The sequence below is a fragment of the Plecotus auritus genome (assembly GCF_963455305.1).
Source record: "Plecotus auritus genome assembly, chromosome: 5".
Classification (NCBI taxonomy): Eukaryota; Metazoa; Chordata; class Mammalia; order Chiroptera; family Vespertilionidae; genus Plecotus; species Plecotus auritus.
In genome coordinates, this window is record NC_137776.1 from 43,797,381 (window position 1) to 43,813,240 (window position 15,860).

General features: G+C 39.2%; 1 protein-coding gene across 4 annotated transcripts in view; it reads right to left on the reverse strand.

Annotated features, from left to right (window-relative positions):
* The window catches only part of AGPS (alkylglycerone phosphate synthase), a 147,798-nt gene that overhangs the window by 21,617 nt on the left and 110,321 nt on the right, over window positions 1-15,860 (reverse strand). For all 4 annotated transcript variants that reach the window (XM_080668775.1, XM_080668772.1, XM_080668773.1 and 1 more), the window contains 3 exons: window positions 11,617-11,706; window positions 6,590-6,689; window positions 3,268-3,325 (listed from right to left, as the gene is read on the reverse strand). In XM_080668775.1, coding sequence (XP_080524901.1) covers window positions 3,268-3,325; window positions 6,590-6,689; window positions 11,617-11,706 — 248 coding nt within the window. The remainder of the gene's footprint in view (window positions 1-3,267; window positions 3,326-6,589; window positions 6,690-11,616; window positions 11,707-15,860) is intronic.

The following is a 15,860-nucleotide window of genomic DNA, read 5'->3' on the forward strand; positions in this document are numbered from 1 at the left end:
ACAATGGAGTCAAGACAGTCTCTTCAATAAATGGTGTTGGGAAAATTGGACAGATACATGCAAAAAAATGAAACTAGACCACCAACTTACACCATACACAAAAATAAACTCAAAATGGATACAGGACTTAAACATAGGACGGGAAACCATAAAAATACTAGAAGAATCCACAGGCAGAGAAATCTCAGACATATGCTGAAGCAATTTCTTCACTGATACTACTCCTAAGGCAATGGAAACTAAAGAGAAAATAAACAAATGGGACTACATCAAAATAAAAAGCTTTTGCACAGCAAAAGAAACCATCAACAAAACAAGAAAGCTCACTGTATGGGAGAGCATATTTGCAAATGTTATCATTGATAAAGGTTTAATCTCCAACATCTACAGGGAACTTATACAACTTAATAAAAGAAAAATAAATGATCCAATAAAAAAATGGGCAACGGACCTAAACAGAATCTTTTCGAAAGAAGACAGAAGGAATGCCAAGAGACACATGAAAACATGCTCAAAGTCACTAATTATCCAAGAGATGCAAATCAAAACGACAATGAGGTACCATCTCACACCTGTCAGAACGGCTATCATCAACAAATCAACAAAGGACAAGTGCTGGTGAGGATGCGGAGTAAAAGGAACCCTCGTGCACTGCTGGTGGGAATGCAGACTGGTGCAGCCACTTTGGAGAACAGTATGGAGTTTCCTCATAAAACTAAAAATGGAACTCCCATTTGACCCAGTAATCCCAGTCCTAGGAATATATCCTAAGAAACTAGAAACACCAATCATAAAGGATATATGCACCCCTATGTTCATAGCAGTACAATTTACAATAGCTAAGATTTGGAAATAGCCTAGGTGCCCGTTAGCAGATGACTGGATCAGAAAACTATGGTACATCTACACAATGGAATACTATGCTGCCATAAAAAAGAAGGAATTCTTACCATTTGCAGCAACCTGGATGGAACTGGAGAGCATTATGCTAAGTGAAATAAGGCAGTCAATGAAAGAAAAATACCGCATGATCTCACTCATTTGTGGATAATAAAGAACATTATAAACTGATGAACAAAAAGATAGATACAGAGGCAGTTAAGCTTCAGACTGTCAAATTACAGCAGGAAGGTTAGGGAGAGGTGGGGGAGATAAGAGATCAACCGAAGGACTTGTATGCATGCATATAAGCATAACCAACAGATGCAAAACATTGGGGGGTGAGGGCATGTATGGGAGGGCAATGGGAAGATATGTACACATGTAATAACTTAATAAAAAATGGAAAAAAAATAAAAATAAGTTATTTCATCAAACTTGAGAGTCTTCAGCAAATAAAGGCCTAATAAGCCTAGAATCTGAAAATGCACATAAATTATACAAGTTTTATTGTAACAAGATCTAATCTGCATTTGTCTTATTATCTGCTACTGCGACATGTTAGAAACCTTCAATGAGGAAGTATAAAAACAACCAGAAAGTCAAACTGACTTATGTGCAAGGACTGAGAAAACAATGAAATACCTATGAGGAAATTAAAATAGTTAATTCATCTGTTTTAACATCTAAAGCAGGCCAAGTAAACTAGTGTCAAAATTGAAAAAACAAAGAGGTTTTATATTTTAAAAGAAAAACAGTCATGTTTAGTATTTTGTTTCCTATACTTTTAAGATTGTGTCTCTTTTCAAAGGCTGTTCACTTAACTTTTTAGCTTTTTACTTATTTTCATTATTTTAGGCTCTTAAGCAAGAGAACAGGGACACTGAAGCATGAGGACCTGAATTGAAATTCAACTTCTATCACTCACAATTATTGTTCAGGTCTTTGGGCAAATTACTGTACACTGTACACTCAAGAGTTTTAACATCTCTTCATTTGAAAGACAGAAATAATATCTACTCTATAGGCATTTCAAGCAGAATTAAGGGAGATTTATACAGAACACCTGGCAAATATTTACAACTTTATAAATGTGAATTTCTTTCCCTAGTCTATCTCCCTTCTATTCCCTGTTTCAACATTTGTAGCATTCACATGTTTATTAAAGTTACCTTTGGGTGCTTCTCAAGGAAAATGGGAAACTTACCTTGTGGTGAAGTGATAATGATATAATCCAACCAGCTTTGATCATTGGTCTTTTGAGTGTTACAATATTTTATTTTACTAGACTGTAAGGTTTTTCAGAGAAATAATCACTGTATAATTCTTTGAAACCCTACTGCCTAATGGTCCAATAATATTTATAATCTGGAAAGCACACAACAATATTAAAAGCAGAAGAGATAGCTACTTCTAAGAAATACATATACATATACTTATACATATATATTTATACATATATATACTTATACATATATATATAATGTTAGATAATGCTAAATGCTATGGTGAAAAATCAAACAGGGAGAGAGGGATATAGAGAATCCAGGGGAGGGGTAGGAACTAGGAGCTGAATTTTTAAATTTAAATTTAGAATTTAAATTTTTAAATTTGGTGGTTATTTTTCCCTATGTTCCTCCCTAAAAATGTTTTTACATTTAAAACTTAAATATATCTGTTTTTCTAAGCACCACATTATATTGAGGGATATATTCAGAACAAATTTCTATAAAGGGGAACAGGTGGATAACTTCAAAAATTACAATTTTAATTACCGAACAGCCACTGTTTCACTCTTAAAAAACTGCCTCAGATAACTTTCATAAGCTCGTACTTAAATAGATATACCCTAATTTTTATTAGTGATGTGATCAATTCTCTCATAAAATTTAATATTTACCACAATGGTCACCAAGTAACAAAACAGCATTAAAATTTTGAAAAAAAAAGTATTTTTCACATCCTATTTTAATTTATTGAATTCAGGGTGGGTAGAAAAACAACTCTTCAAAATATGGTATAAACTGATGTCTACTTACATTCTAATAGTAGCTGAAAAACACTTATGTTGTTTTTATTTCTTTCCCTTTAAAAACTTTTTCTGCAATGGTCAAATACCAGTGAGGCAAGCTAGGTGGTCTTAGGGAACATGAAGTTCCCTGAGAACTCAGAAGGCTGTTTAGGTTCCTATCTAAGCAGGCTTGTCAAGTCAAACTTCTGTTAGCTACTGCCATACCTAGACTACCTCAGTGACAGACACAATCTTCCAAGAAATTTCAAGTGCTTTCAAATTATTTATACTATGACTCTGCTGGCATTCGACCAAATCAAACATTTTTTACATTAGGAATATCAGAAATTTACATGAGGAATAGCAAAAAAGAATACCTCCGTGGTGATGTGACAGACTCCCTCCATTAGCGAGGATTTCTTCTCTAGCAGCTGCCTATATTTGGAAACAATACAACAAATAGATTTCACTTTGAAGTGAGAGGAAGGTCCAACTCCCAAAGGAGGCACATATTTTCTGGGTGAAATGATAAATCAGAAGCCTAGTTATCCTTTCTTCATTTTTTAAAAAAACAATTAAAATATATACCCTAGCTTTATAGTTTTTTTCCAGTAAATAGTCAAAATATCTGCAATAGTCACTTCCAGATTCTAGAAAAGAAAAAAAAAGGCAAAACAATCAATTTTGCAGCACTAAGTTGTTAATACTGAAAAAAAGCTTTGTAAAGACAAAACCAGGTTCTACTCTGAATTTAACATCGTACTCTATCAATAAATAGTAGTAACTAACATTTCTTGACTGCTTATTGTATGTCCAGAAAAGCACTAAGCAATTTACCTACAATAACTCATTTGTCTTTTACCATAAACTTATGGAATAATTACAATTACTCATATTTCACAGATAAAGAAAATGAGGCTTAAATTATTGACCTAATAGCATACACTGGGCATCAGACTCAAGATTACTTACAAAGTTATCAGGAATCAACCATAAAAGCCCTTATGGGGCAAATACTTGTCATACCTAAGGCTATTTAAGTGTGAAAATAAAACAAAACCTTGTTTTATCCTCCTAACATACTAGGCCCTGACTAGGTTCCTTATAAAGCACCATAGTGAGAAAGATAAAGGCTTAAACCACAATAAAGAATCACTGAAGTACAGGGTGAAAAAAGGGTAACAGAAACTTAAATTACATTCAATTCATGAGTATGTAATAGCAATGAAGTGAAATATCTACATGGCCTTGAACCTCTCAGAATTACTCAGGTTGTACAAACCATCAGGGAGGTAGGCCAGGGTAGAAAAGGGTCCATGTGGGACAGATAGCCAATATCTCGGTGCAAAGTAATTTATAGGAACCCTCATCACTTAGCATTTTTCAAATGAAACATAAATATGGTAGCCCCGCTCTAAGAGATTATATCTTCTAACAAATTATTTTAAATAAAACAATAACTACTTGAAATTAGTAACACTTAAAGAATGGCAATTTGGACTGTGAAGGAAGGAATAATTTCATTCTTTAGTACTACAGGGAAGGAGCATTGGGCAGCCAAAGGGCAAAACAAAAACACTGAAAGATTAAAACGATGGAAAAGAACTTGAACTTTTGAGGGTGATGGGTATGTTCATTATTTTTATTGGGATGATGATTTCACTGCATATGTAGATATCAAAATTAATCAAACTGTATTTGATTTACTTTATTTCAATTTTACTTCAAAAAAGTTGGGGTTGGGGGAAGAGGCATAGGCAGGAACCAACCAAACCCTATCTGTGATTTGGGTCTAAAAGTGTCCACTGAAAATCACCTTGTAGTTTTATCTTTGGTAAGCACATAATAGAGTTAAAATGCTAGGACACCTGAGGTTTTAACAAACCTCAATGTCTTCCCAGTTCCTTTATATTCTAGTCTGTTTCTTAAACTCTAGGCATACTTGTAACAAGAAATATTGACCATCCAACAGAAGATTTTATAAAAATTAGAGGTTTAAGGCTATTTAAGAAATGTAGTAAAACTGCTAACGAATGAACCTGAATGGCCTACATACAGCTTTAGCAAACAAATCCTATCTAATAAAAGAATATGCAAATTGACCTTCACTCCAACGCACAAGATGGCTGCCCCCATGTGGACACAAGATGGCCGCCACTAGATGGTCAGCAGGGGAGGACAGTTGGGAGGGACCAGGCCTGCAAGGGAGGGCAGTTGTGGGTGATCAGGCCAGCAGGGGAGGGCAGTTGGGAGGGACCAGGCCTGCAAGGGAGGGCAGTTGGGGGAGATCAAGCCTGCAGGTGAGGGCAGTTAGGGGTGACCAGGCCTGCAGGGGAGGGCAGTTAGGGGTGACCAGGCCTGCAGAGGAGGGCAGTTAGGGGTGACCAGGCCTGCAGAGGAGGGCAGTTAGGGGCAAACAGGCTGGCAGGGGAGTAGTTAGGCATCAATTAGGCTGGCAGGGCAGTGGTTAGGGGGTGATCAGGCTGGCAGGCAGAAGTGGTTAGGGGCAATCAGGAAGGCAGGCAGGTGAGCAGTTGGGAGCCAGCATTGCTGGATTGTGAGAGGGATGTCCGACTGCCCGTTTAGGCCCGATCCCAGTAGTCGGGCAGTCGGACATCCCTCGAGGGGTCCCAGATTGAAGAGGGCGCAGGCTGGGCTGAAGGACACCCCCCCCCCCACCGTGCATGAATTTTGTGCACCGGGCCTCTAGTAAAGTATAAAGCTAGAATAAGGATATTATATCAACACAGACCAAAAGCATTAAGGCTGCTGACCTCAACAGCCACCATCTGGAGATGAGTGGGCTGCCAAGTGATATCAAGAATTCCCCTAGTCCAGTGGTCAGCAAACTCATTAGTCAACAGAGCCAAATATCAACAGTACAACAATTGAAATTTCTTTTGAGAGCCGAAAACCGACTTCTGCACATGGGCCACGAAGTTTCAATCGCACTGTACGTGCATGCCCGCACATGATATTTTGTGGAAGAGCCACACTCAAGGGGCCAAAAAGCCGCATGTGGCTCATGAGCTGCAGTTTGCCAACCACTGCCCTAGTCCTTCATTATTTAATTTTATCTGGTATTATGTACTACTAGAGGCCCGGTGCATGAAATTCATGCATGGGAGGGGTGTCCCTCAGCCCGGCCTCCACCCTCTCCAATCTGGGACCCCTTGGGGGATGGATGTCCGACTGCCCGTTTAGGCCTGATCCCTGTGGGATCACCAGTTGGACATCCCTCTCACAATGCGGGACTGCTGGCTCCTAACCACTCACCTGCCTGCCTGCCTGATTGCCCCTAACCGCTTCTTCCCGCCCGCCTGATTGCCCCCTAACCACTCCCCTGCCAGCCTGATCACCCCCAACTGCCCTCCCCTGCTGGCCATCTTGTGATGATGTCGTGCGAGGGCATCGTGCCACCTAGGCTTTTATTATATAGGACAAGTAACAACCAAAAAAAAAAAAAAAAATCACAAGCTACAGAATATTAATTTTAAAACATTGTAATATATGTATAGAAGATTAATTTTAGACTCAGTATATGACCCAGTGCAACAAATATGCTTCTCATTTCTATGGGATATCAACCAGGTAAGCCACAAATGATTAAAGAGTCTAATTAAAACTAATAAATTGATGGCAAAGATTATCAAAATTAATAAAAGAATGTAAGAGCTATATTCATATATGCAAAATTACCTCGGTTTGGTCAAAAACAGTCAGTGGATCACTTATTCCTCTGTAGTTAAAGGCAAAGTAGAAATAGATACATGCACCTGCATCATAAGTCTGCGTCACCCTAAAAATCAAACAGACAGAATCACAAGGCTTTAGTTGAGTGAAATCAGATTTAATGCCTGGAAACTTAAAGGCAAGATCATCTGAATGATTTGCTTAAGCCATAATCTAATTCTCTACCCAGACTATTACTCCATGGAAGAAATTCAGATTGGCTGGACAAAGGATATACAGAAACTATTTGTACTATTTTTACAACTTTTTGGGTAAATGTGGATTATTATCCCCAAAAGCTTAAAAATTTTAAAGCAATGTAAATGTTTCTCCAATTAGCCCGAAATAAATAAAAACCACACCTCCTTAGAAGCGATTTTTTAAAAAAACAGTATATTGTAGCTAAAAACAGCCCAAAACAAACTAGCTAGAACTTAGTGATCCACTGTAAGTCTTCTAAACTTCCTCAAAATTAACAGAAATAAGTATGAGATCTTAAAACCATGCAACAAGAGAAATGTACAAATACCAAAGATAATCAGACTAGATAAAAAATACATCTTCACTAAGTTCACTTTAATAATTTGTGAGGATTTCGAAAACAAACTGAATCATACAAATTGTATACATACATGTATATATATACACACACACACACACATATATCCTATATAATAGAAGTGTAATATGCTAAGTGTTTGACCATTTGGTCAACCGCTCAACCAGTTGCTATGACACGCACTGACCACCAGGGGGCAGACGCTCTAGGTTAGCTTGCTGCTGGAGTCTGGCCGATCGGGACTGGGCAAGAGGGCTGGACATGCCCTGGAGCCCTCCCGTGGCCCCTCCCTGGCCGGCTGGCCCCCATCAGGACTGGGTGAGATGGCCCAAATGGCCCGATCGTCAGCCAGGCCGAGGTACCCCACCTGTGCATGAATTTGTGCACCAGGCCTCTAGTAAATACATTTATATACACACATATATCTGGGCTTTCAAAATGCAATTAGGTGAAGCAATTAAAAGGGAGCTAAGGGAATCATAGTCAAATCTCTGAACACAATTCACAGAGTTCCCACAAATAATTTAACAGAAGGAGGGAATACTATTCTTACTACACAATACAAACAGAATCTAATCTAAAATTTTAATGGCCTTTTAGGCCAAATGTTAGGTGCCTCAGAACAGAAGAAATGAACTGTTTAACAATAATACTGTCAATTTGCCAGCTGTGTTTCTCTTCTAGTGTTAATTCACTCTCATAAAAAAGATCCCTTGAATATTTTCATTTTAAGTAACAGATTTACAAAGTTTAAGAAAAACTAGAGAACCATTTTAACTACAATGGCATTATTATTTCGGATAATCAAATTTAAATAAACTTCAAGGATACTGGAATGAAATTAGTTTATAGCAAAGTAAAATATACATCATTCATGAGAATAATTAACATCAGTAAGTAGAAAATGTAACTAAAAATTAACAGAGTATTACCACCTTCCAACAAATACAGGATCAATATTACACAGTTGAGTTTTCAGTGGATAAGTGGCTTTTAAAGTCACAAAGGACTGAGCTGATCAGTATGTCAAAGAAAAACAAAGTAGAAATAATGGAACACCTTTTGGAAAACCTCAATTTGGGTCCATCTCAGATAGTGGCTCAGATCTAACACCTTTTAATAGATCAATTCTATCACTTAAGACAAGTTAAACACTAACTGCTTCCAAAATCATTTTGACAAGTGATAGTGTGGCTGCCAGTCATCCTACTATTCTTTAATTTCTAAAAGTGTATGTGCTCTATACTTTTTGGAGTATTTTACTTGTGTTAGATTCCCTGGCTAGGAATTCCTTTCCATAAAACTTCTTCAGAAAATTTAGGGCTGGAATTTCTATTCCAGTAGACAAAGTACATTTTAACAGAGAGAAAGAAAATGAACTAAATAAATACACCGTACAGCTCAATTATTTTCCGTGGGATCTTTAATTTCAATATCTATAATTATTTTAAATTATTTTTTCTTTTTAAATCTTTATTGTTATTAAATTAATTCTTAAATAGCTTTTAAAAAACTAGTTTAAAAAATATACCTCACACATTTACATTCAACACAGAATAATCTCCTGGTCCACTATTAAGCAGTTCAAATCAAACTAAACTAAAATCAAATTCTTATTAAATGCTAGTTTAATCAAGTATGAACTAGAAAAATTATTTAAAACTCCTATTTATCAAAACCATTCAAATAACTAGACTTTTCACATTCTAAACTTTGGTTTTATAAGATAATTATAGAAGTTGAGCATTTAAGCTTTTCAGAAGATTATTTCTATAAAATCAGCTACTTAATGACGTACGGCCAATTCAGTCTAGTCTACCTACAATACATAATGAATATCCTTAGGTCTTGTGAGTACCTTCTGAAGAACCAAGACTTAGGTGTTGTTATAGATAGCCTAAGGCAGAATATTTTACTTCCCACTTTCAATAAGCAGTGATTTATTACAATGATATTTTCATAATAGAAAGGGAGAAGTCTCCAGAGATATTGAATAGGGAGGTGGAGCAGAAAGAGAAAGGAGAGATAAAATCTGTTAAACTGCCACTGGACAAAACAAAAGAATAAAAATTCCTTAGCTATATAATAATAAATTCTATAATTTTAACTGTTTCAAATTTTACTGGTAACAAATGACTTTTGGATTATTAGGCCTGGTTTATTTTTAGTACTATAATAACAGGCCTAAGAGACTAAATTGTAAAGAGAAGAATTAAGTACAGCAGGTGCTCATACAACATTTCATTCAATGTTGCTGTAACGTTAACTAGAGGCCCAGTGCACAAAATTCCTGCATGGATAGGGTCCCTAGGCATGGTTGGCTATCAGGGCTGATCTGTGGGGTGACCTGCGGGGCAATTGGGGGGCCCCCACTGGCACCCACTATGGCTGGCCTGGCACCGCCCACTCACCAGCCCAGCTGCTCCCCCTCCCCCCCCCACTGCCAGTCGCCTCCCTCAGCGGGGTGACCAGCGGGGCAATCAGGGGGCTCCTGCCTTGGCTGGCCTGGTGCCACCCACTCACAGGCCCCACCCCCGGCTGCTGGTCAGGGCTTGCAGGCAGCTCCTGCGTTGAGTATCTGCCCCCTGGTGGTCAGTGCATGTCACAGCGACTGGTTGTTCCGCCATTTGGTCAATTTGCATATTAGGCTTTTATTACATAGGATGAGATGCCTGATAAGATGTAGTAGGAACTTAACTCTTGTTTTTACCGATTAGGCTAAGGTAAAATTAGTTTCATTATACATCATTTTGCTTAAAGTCACAGAACCTGTTGACATTATTAAGTGAGGATTTATTGATAATATAAATAACCACAAAATTATTTTTCTTAGACTTTAAGACAAAAGTTTTGTTTTTAAAGATGACTACAAATTTTTTTTTTTTAAGTATATTCTTACACCTTTATTTGGGAAGATTCTCTCCAAGATCAGTCACTATGCCATCAGTAGTTTTGCTATAAGCCTTGTACATAACAAGGCTCTCTCTTTTCCCTTTCTTCAGATATATCAAATGCCCAGCCAATAAGCTCTAAATCTACATTTTTTGGTTTCACTTTTTTGACTCTACCCCAAATACACGTTCTACATGTTAATACACAGATTTGACTGGGTGCTTCCTGAAATGCCCTTCAAAACCTCTATCTCATCGGAAGCAGAAAAGACTATTTTAAAGAGATCCTGATTTACATGAACAGTTAATGTGAGAAAGGTGCTTTCTTCACATGCCTTGTTAGGATTTTACTTTCTTACCCAGCAGATGCACAATTTATCAAATTCTAAAAGACATCTGTTTCAATGAGAGCAATAGCAGAAGCAAGAAACACAATATGGCAGTAGGGAAGTACAAGATGAGAGGATGTAAAGAGAAAAGGAAAAAAATCACAGAAGAGATAGCAGTTTAAAGAGTACATAAGCATTTCTAGTCTTGCAAAGCAAATATATGCAAATTATCATGCTAAGTCAAAATATTAAGACATTAACAACTGAATGCCTTCACGAGGACTTGTCTTTGGGAAGTTAAACAAAATATCCAAAATTCCTTTTATTCTCATTCCAATAACATTTTAGAGAATTCAAATGCTCAGTTCAATCCAAATATATTTAATCTGGTGTTTACATAGAAAACTAATATCAAAAGATTTAATAAAAAATATCCCTTCTCAAGAAAACCTCCATCGGGGCTGCTGCTATTTAACAAAGAGAACAAGATCTTCAGTTAAACATGACCCAATATGGGGCATAAATATCCAACATGGAAGACCCCAGCCACGTGTGTTTTAAATTTAAATTATCTGAAATTAAATAAAATTTAAAATTCAGTTCCAGTCACCCACATTTCAACAGCTCAAAAGCCACATGTGCCTTGTGGCAACCATTCTGGACAGGGCAGGTACAAAACATTTCCATTATTGCAGAAAGATCTATTGGAAAGCAGAGTTAATCTTCATTTGGATCTTTTGCTCCACTCATTCCTTAATTCTACATCCATTCATTTAATCAACAATTGATAAAATGTTTAAAGTGCTTTTTCTTTATTGAAGAAAGAACTACGTTGCCTGTGTATGTAACTTATAGTTCCTTGACATTATATATATATATATATATATATATATATATATATATATATATATGATTTATAGTTTCAGTGAAGAAGGTCTTCTCTTATTCCAGGTGCTCAGACATCTGGGTCTTCACCATCATGCTGTCCAGATAGCTACAAGCTCACTCACCAAAGGGGTGTTTTACTTCTCAAGGGCTCAGGACTGATGAAAAATACTAGTGGCACAATCCTAACAAGGTGGCAAGTGAAGTTTAGGAAAGCTTGCTAAATAGAATAGACTGAAGCTTCTCTTCAGCTAGCCAATTATTCCCCATTAATTAAAAAATAGTTTTTTTCAGAATAAGAAGTACTATAAGAACAATAAAAAAACTCACCTGCATGTAGAAAGAGGAGCAAACTGAACACCCTTCTCTTTGCATTCCCTTATTATTCTTTCTTTCACATTTCTACAGAGATCTACAACTCTAGAAAACATAATTGAATACCATATTAAGTTTTCAAATAAGTTACAAAAAAAATCTAATAAATACTGCTTTATCTGGCATCCTTCAAGTCAGAAATTCTCTTAACTAGAGCTTTCATAGTTATTCCTTAAAAAATGAAAAAGAGCCTTTATCATTCAAATTGAGTCTTCCATTAATAACTTTAAAGGGAGCAAACTCATTTCTTTTTAGCCATAGGAAAGACAACAGTATACTCCAGTCTCCAGAAGACTGTTTCCTACACTTAGGAAAACCCAATTTCAAAATAAATTTAATTGCAATATTTTAAAAGCTTTAAATCTATAAATGTGTTAATAAAAATTCAATTCTAGATTATAGAAGTACCAATCTTATATCCATGTCTAAAAAGTTTTTCTTAATTTAAAATAATTTAATTAATAATTGTGATATTATACCCACATGTTCAATAGCCTATTCCAAAGCACTGAGCTAACATCCAGTTCAACAAAACTGACTGGACATGTAACCCTGTGTAAAGCTAGGCTAGACTGTTTGATATTAAATCAATAAAAACAGGTGAGGGGAGATTGATAATATTTAACAATATTAATCTATGTTTTAATGTGAGTTGTAACATATTGTTCTAACTGTATACTTTGTTTCATATGGAAAATAAAACTCTTAAAGTATATAAAAGCCACTTTATCCTCCAATAAATATCCCGGCTATGTACTGATACTGATTCTGTATTTTAAACCCTGGTCTCCTTAGAATCATGAAAATAGAAAAGATACCAAAGAAACTCTAAAGACTGACCTATCTTTAGTCTCAAGGCTGATTTGACTGTGTGAAAACAAATGTGATAAAAACAATAACATTAAATAGATTATGCTTTATAAAACATTAAAGTCATCTACATTTCCAATAAGAACAAAAGATATACTATCTAATAAAAGAGTAATATGCAAATTGACCATCACTCCAAGACACAAGATGGCTGCCCCCATGTGGACACAAGATGGCCTGCAGGGGAGGGCAGTTGTGGGCAGTTAGGGGTGACCAGGCCGGCAGGGGAGGGCAGTTGGGGGAGACCAGGCCAGCAAGGGAGGGCAGTTGTGGGCAATCAGGCAAGCAGGAAGGGCAGTTAGGGGTGACCGGGCCAGCAGAGAAGGACAGTTGGGGGAGACCAGGTCAGCAGAGGAGGGCAGTTGGGGGTGACCAGGCCTGCAGGGAAGGACAGATAGGGGGACCAGGCCTGCAGGGGAGGATAGTTGGGGGGAACCCAGGCCTGCAGGGAGGGCGGTTTGGGGGGACCAGGCCTGCAGAGGAGGGCAGCTGTGGGAGATCAGGCCAGCAGGGAGGGCAATTAGGGGTGACTGGGCCGGCAGAGGAGGGCAGTTAGGGGAGACCAGGCCAGCAGGGGCGGGCAGTTGGGGGAGGGCAGGCCTGCAGGGGAGGACAGTTGGGGGGGACCCAGGCCTGTAGGGATGGTAGGTTGGGGGGAACAGGCCTGCAGAGGAGGGCAGTTGTGGGCAATCAGGACAGCAAGGAGGGCAGTTAGGGGTGACCGGGCCGACAGAGGAGGGCAGTTGGGGGAGACCAGGCCAGCAGGGGAGGGCAGTTGCGGGGGGACCAGGCCTGCAGGGGAGGGCAGTTAGGAGTGACCAGATCAGCAGGGGAGGGCAGTTAGGGGTGACCAGACCAGACTGGCAGGGGAGGGCAGTTAGGGACAATCAGGCTGGCCGGGGAGCAGTTAGGTGTCGATCAGGATGGCAATGGAGTGGTTAGGGGTGATCAGGCTGGCAAGCAGAAGCGGTTAGGGGCAATCAGGCGGAGGCAGGCGAGCAGATGGGAGCCAGCAGTCCGGGATTGTGAGAGGGATGTCCAACTGCCCATTTAGGCCTGATCCCACAGGGCGGTTGGACATCCCTCAAGGGGTCCCAGATTGGAGAGGGTGCAGGCTGGGCTGAGGGACACCCCCCCGACCCCCGTGCACGAATTTTGTGCACCGGGCCTCTAGTATGAATATAAGTATGAGAAGGATTTTAATATTTTATTAGCATGTCACATTTTATGTTTATAAATACAGTACTTGAAAGTTTTATAAATTCTAATTTTTCAAAACAGTGCTCTTAAGTTAAATTCTGCTTTATTCTATGGGAGCTGTGGGCAAACACAATGTATCAATATTATCTATGCTTCATTTATGGAATGGTAAGAATGCATGTTTTTATTGTGTGGTTTTTAATCCTTACATGAGGATATGTCTTACTCATTTTTTAGAGAAGGGGGAAGGGAGAGAAAGAAACATCAATGTGAGAGAAAAATACCAATTAGTTGCCTCCCATATGCACTCCCACTGGGGATCAAACTTGAAATCTAGGTATGTGCCCTGACTGGGAATCGAAATGGCAACATTCAGGTGCCTGGGATGACATTCAAACTAACTGAGCCACACCAGCCAGGGGACAAATGCGTGTTTTTAGAAAACCTCTGGCAAAGCATTTATATTATTGAAATTTTGAAAACCCATCTTAAAAAAAAAATACTTTATAAATAAAACCTACTAAGCTTTAATATTTACAGAGATTAATAAATATTACAAATTTATAACATGACTCTAGAAAACAGAACTTAAGTGCTAAGTAATCCTATATAATAAAAGCCTAATATGCAAATCGACTGAATGGAAAAATGAACGGTGGAACAACCAGTCGCTATGATGCACACTGACCACCAGGGGTCAGACGCTCAATGCAGGAGTGCCGCTCAGCCAGAAGCTGGGCTTACGGCTGGTGAGCGCAGCAGCGGTGGCAATGCTAAGGAGCGGCTAAGGAGCAGCCAAGCAGTAAGGAGCAGCGAGCAGGCAGGTGGTAAGGAACAAGGGGTCCAGGACTGAGAGGGCACAGGCTGGGCTGAGGGGGAAACCCCCCTCCAGTGCACGAGTTTCATGCACTGGGCCTCTAGTAATTATAATAATAAAAAATAATAATGAGGAGGAGATGGGATAAAGAAGAAAACTGAAAGGTTATAACCCTTAATGGGATACTTTCTAGAAATGGTTTGTAGGAACGGAGTTCTGAAGGTATTCTATCACAAAACTTGTGCAAAGGTCAAGACAATCCATTTGGACAAATCATCCTATCTAATAAATGGGTAATATGTAAATTAACTGTCACTCCATCACAAAGATGGCGGCGCCCAGTCCTCTCAGCCCCACTGGCTGCAGAGGGCCTCTGGGCAGTGGGCACGGAGCAGCCGGGGTGCGGAGGAAAATGCTTCGTTGTTGCACCGGTGACAAGGCAAGCATTCCGCGCCCAGCCATGGATGGGCCTCTGGGCTGCAGAGAGCCTCTGGGCAGTGGGCACGGAGCGACCAGGCCCCGCAGAGAGCTACTGGCGCACGGATTTGTGCGCAGGGCTACTAGTCTATATATATAAAAGCCTAAGCTACCGGCCAACCAGTCGGCTGGTAGCTATGACACGCACTGACCACCAGGGGGCAGATGCTCAATACAGGAGCGGAAACCACAGGCATGGAAACATGGAACAGACTGATGAATCTCAAAGGGAAGGGTGGGGCAGGAAGAGATTAACCAAAGATCTTATATGCATACTAGAGGCCCAGTGCATGGATTTGTGCACCAGTGGGGTCCCTTGGCCTGGCCTGTGCCCTCATGCAATCCAGGACCCCTCGGGGGATGTCAGGCTGCCAGTTTAGGCCTGATCCCTGCAGGCCAGGCCGAGGGACCCCACCAGTGCACGAATCCATGCACCGGGCTTCTAGTATAGGAGATAACCATAATTGTGTATACTTTTAAATTCTCACCTGATCTACTAGCAAATTTAACACTATTAACTATTTCCTTCTTGACAAAAATTTCCCTGGGCTTCTCTCTCATTACTGATTTTCCTCCAAATCATCTGGATATTATTCCTCAGTCTCCTTTGCTCTTATTTGTATGACTTGTATGACTATCCCTTAAATGTTGAGGTTCCCTGGACTTCTTTCTTAGGACTTATTTTTTCCTCCATCCCAGTATCTATTAAGTGTTTGTATCTGCTCCCTTGTTTGTTTGTTTTTTAATTTTGTTGTTGTTGTTAATCCTCACCTGAAGATATTTTTTCCCATTCGTTTTTAGAGAGAGTGGAAGGGAGGGAGACAGAGAGAAACAT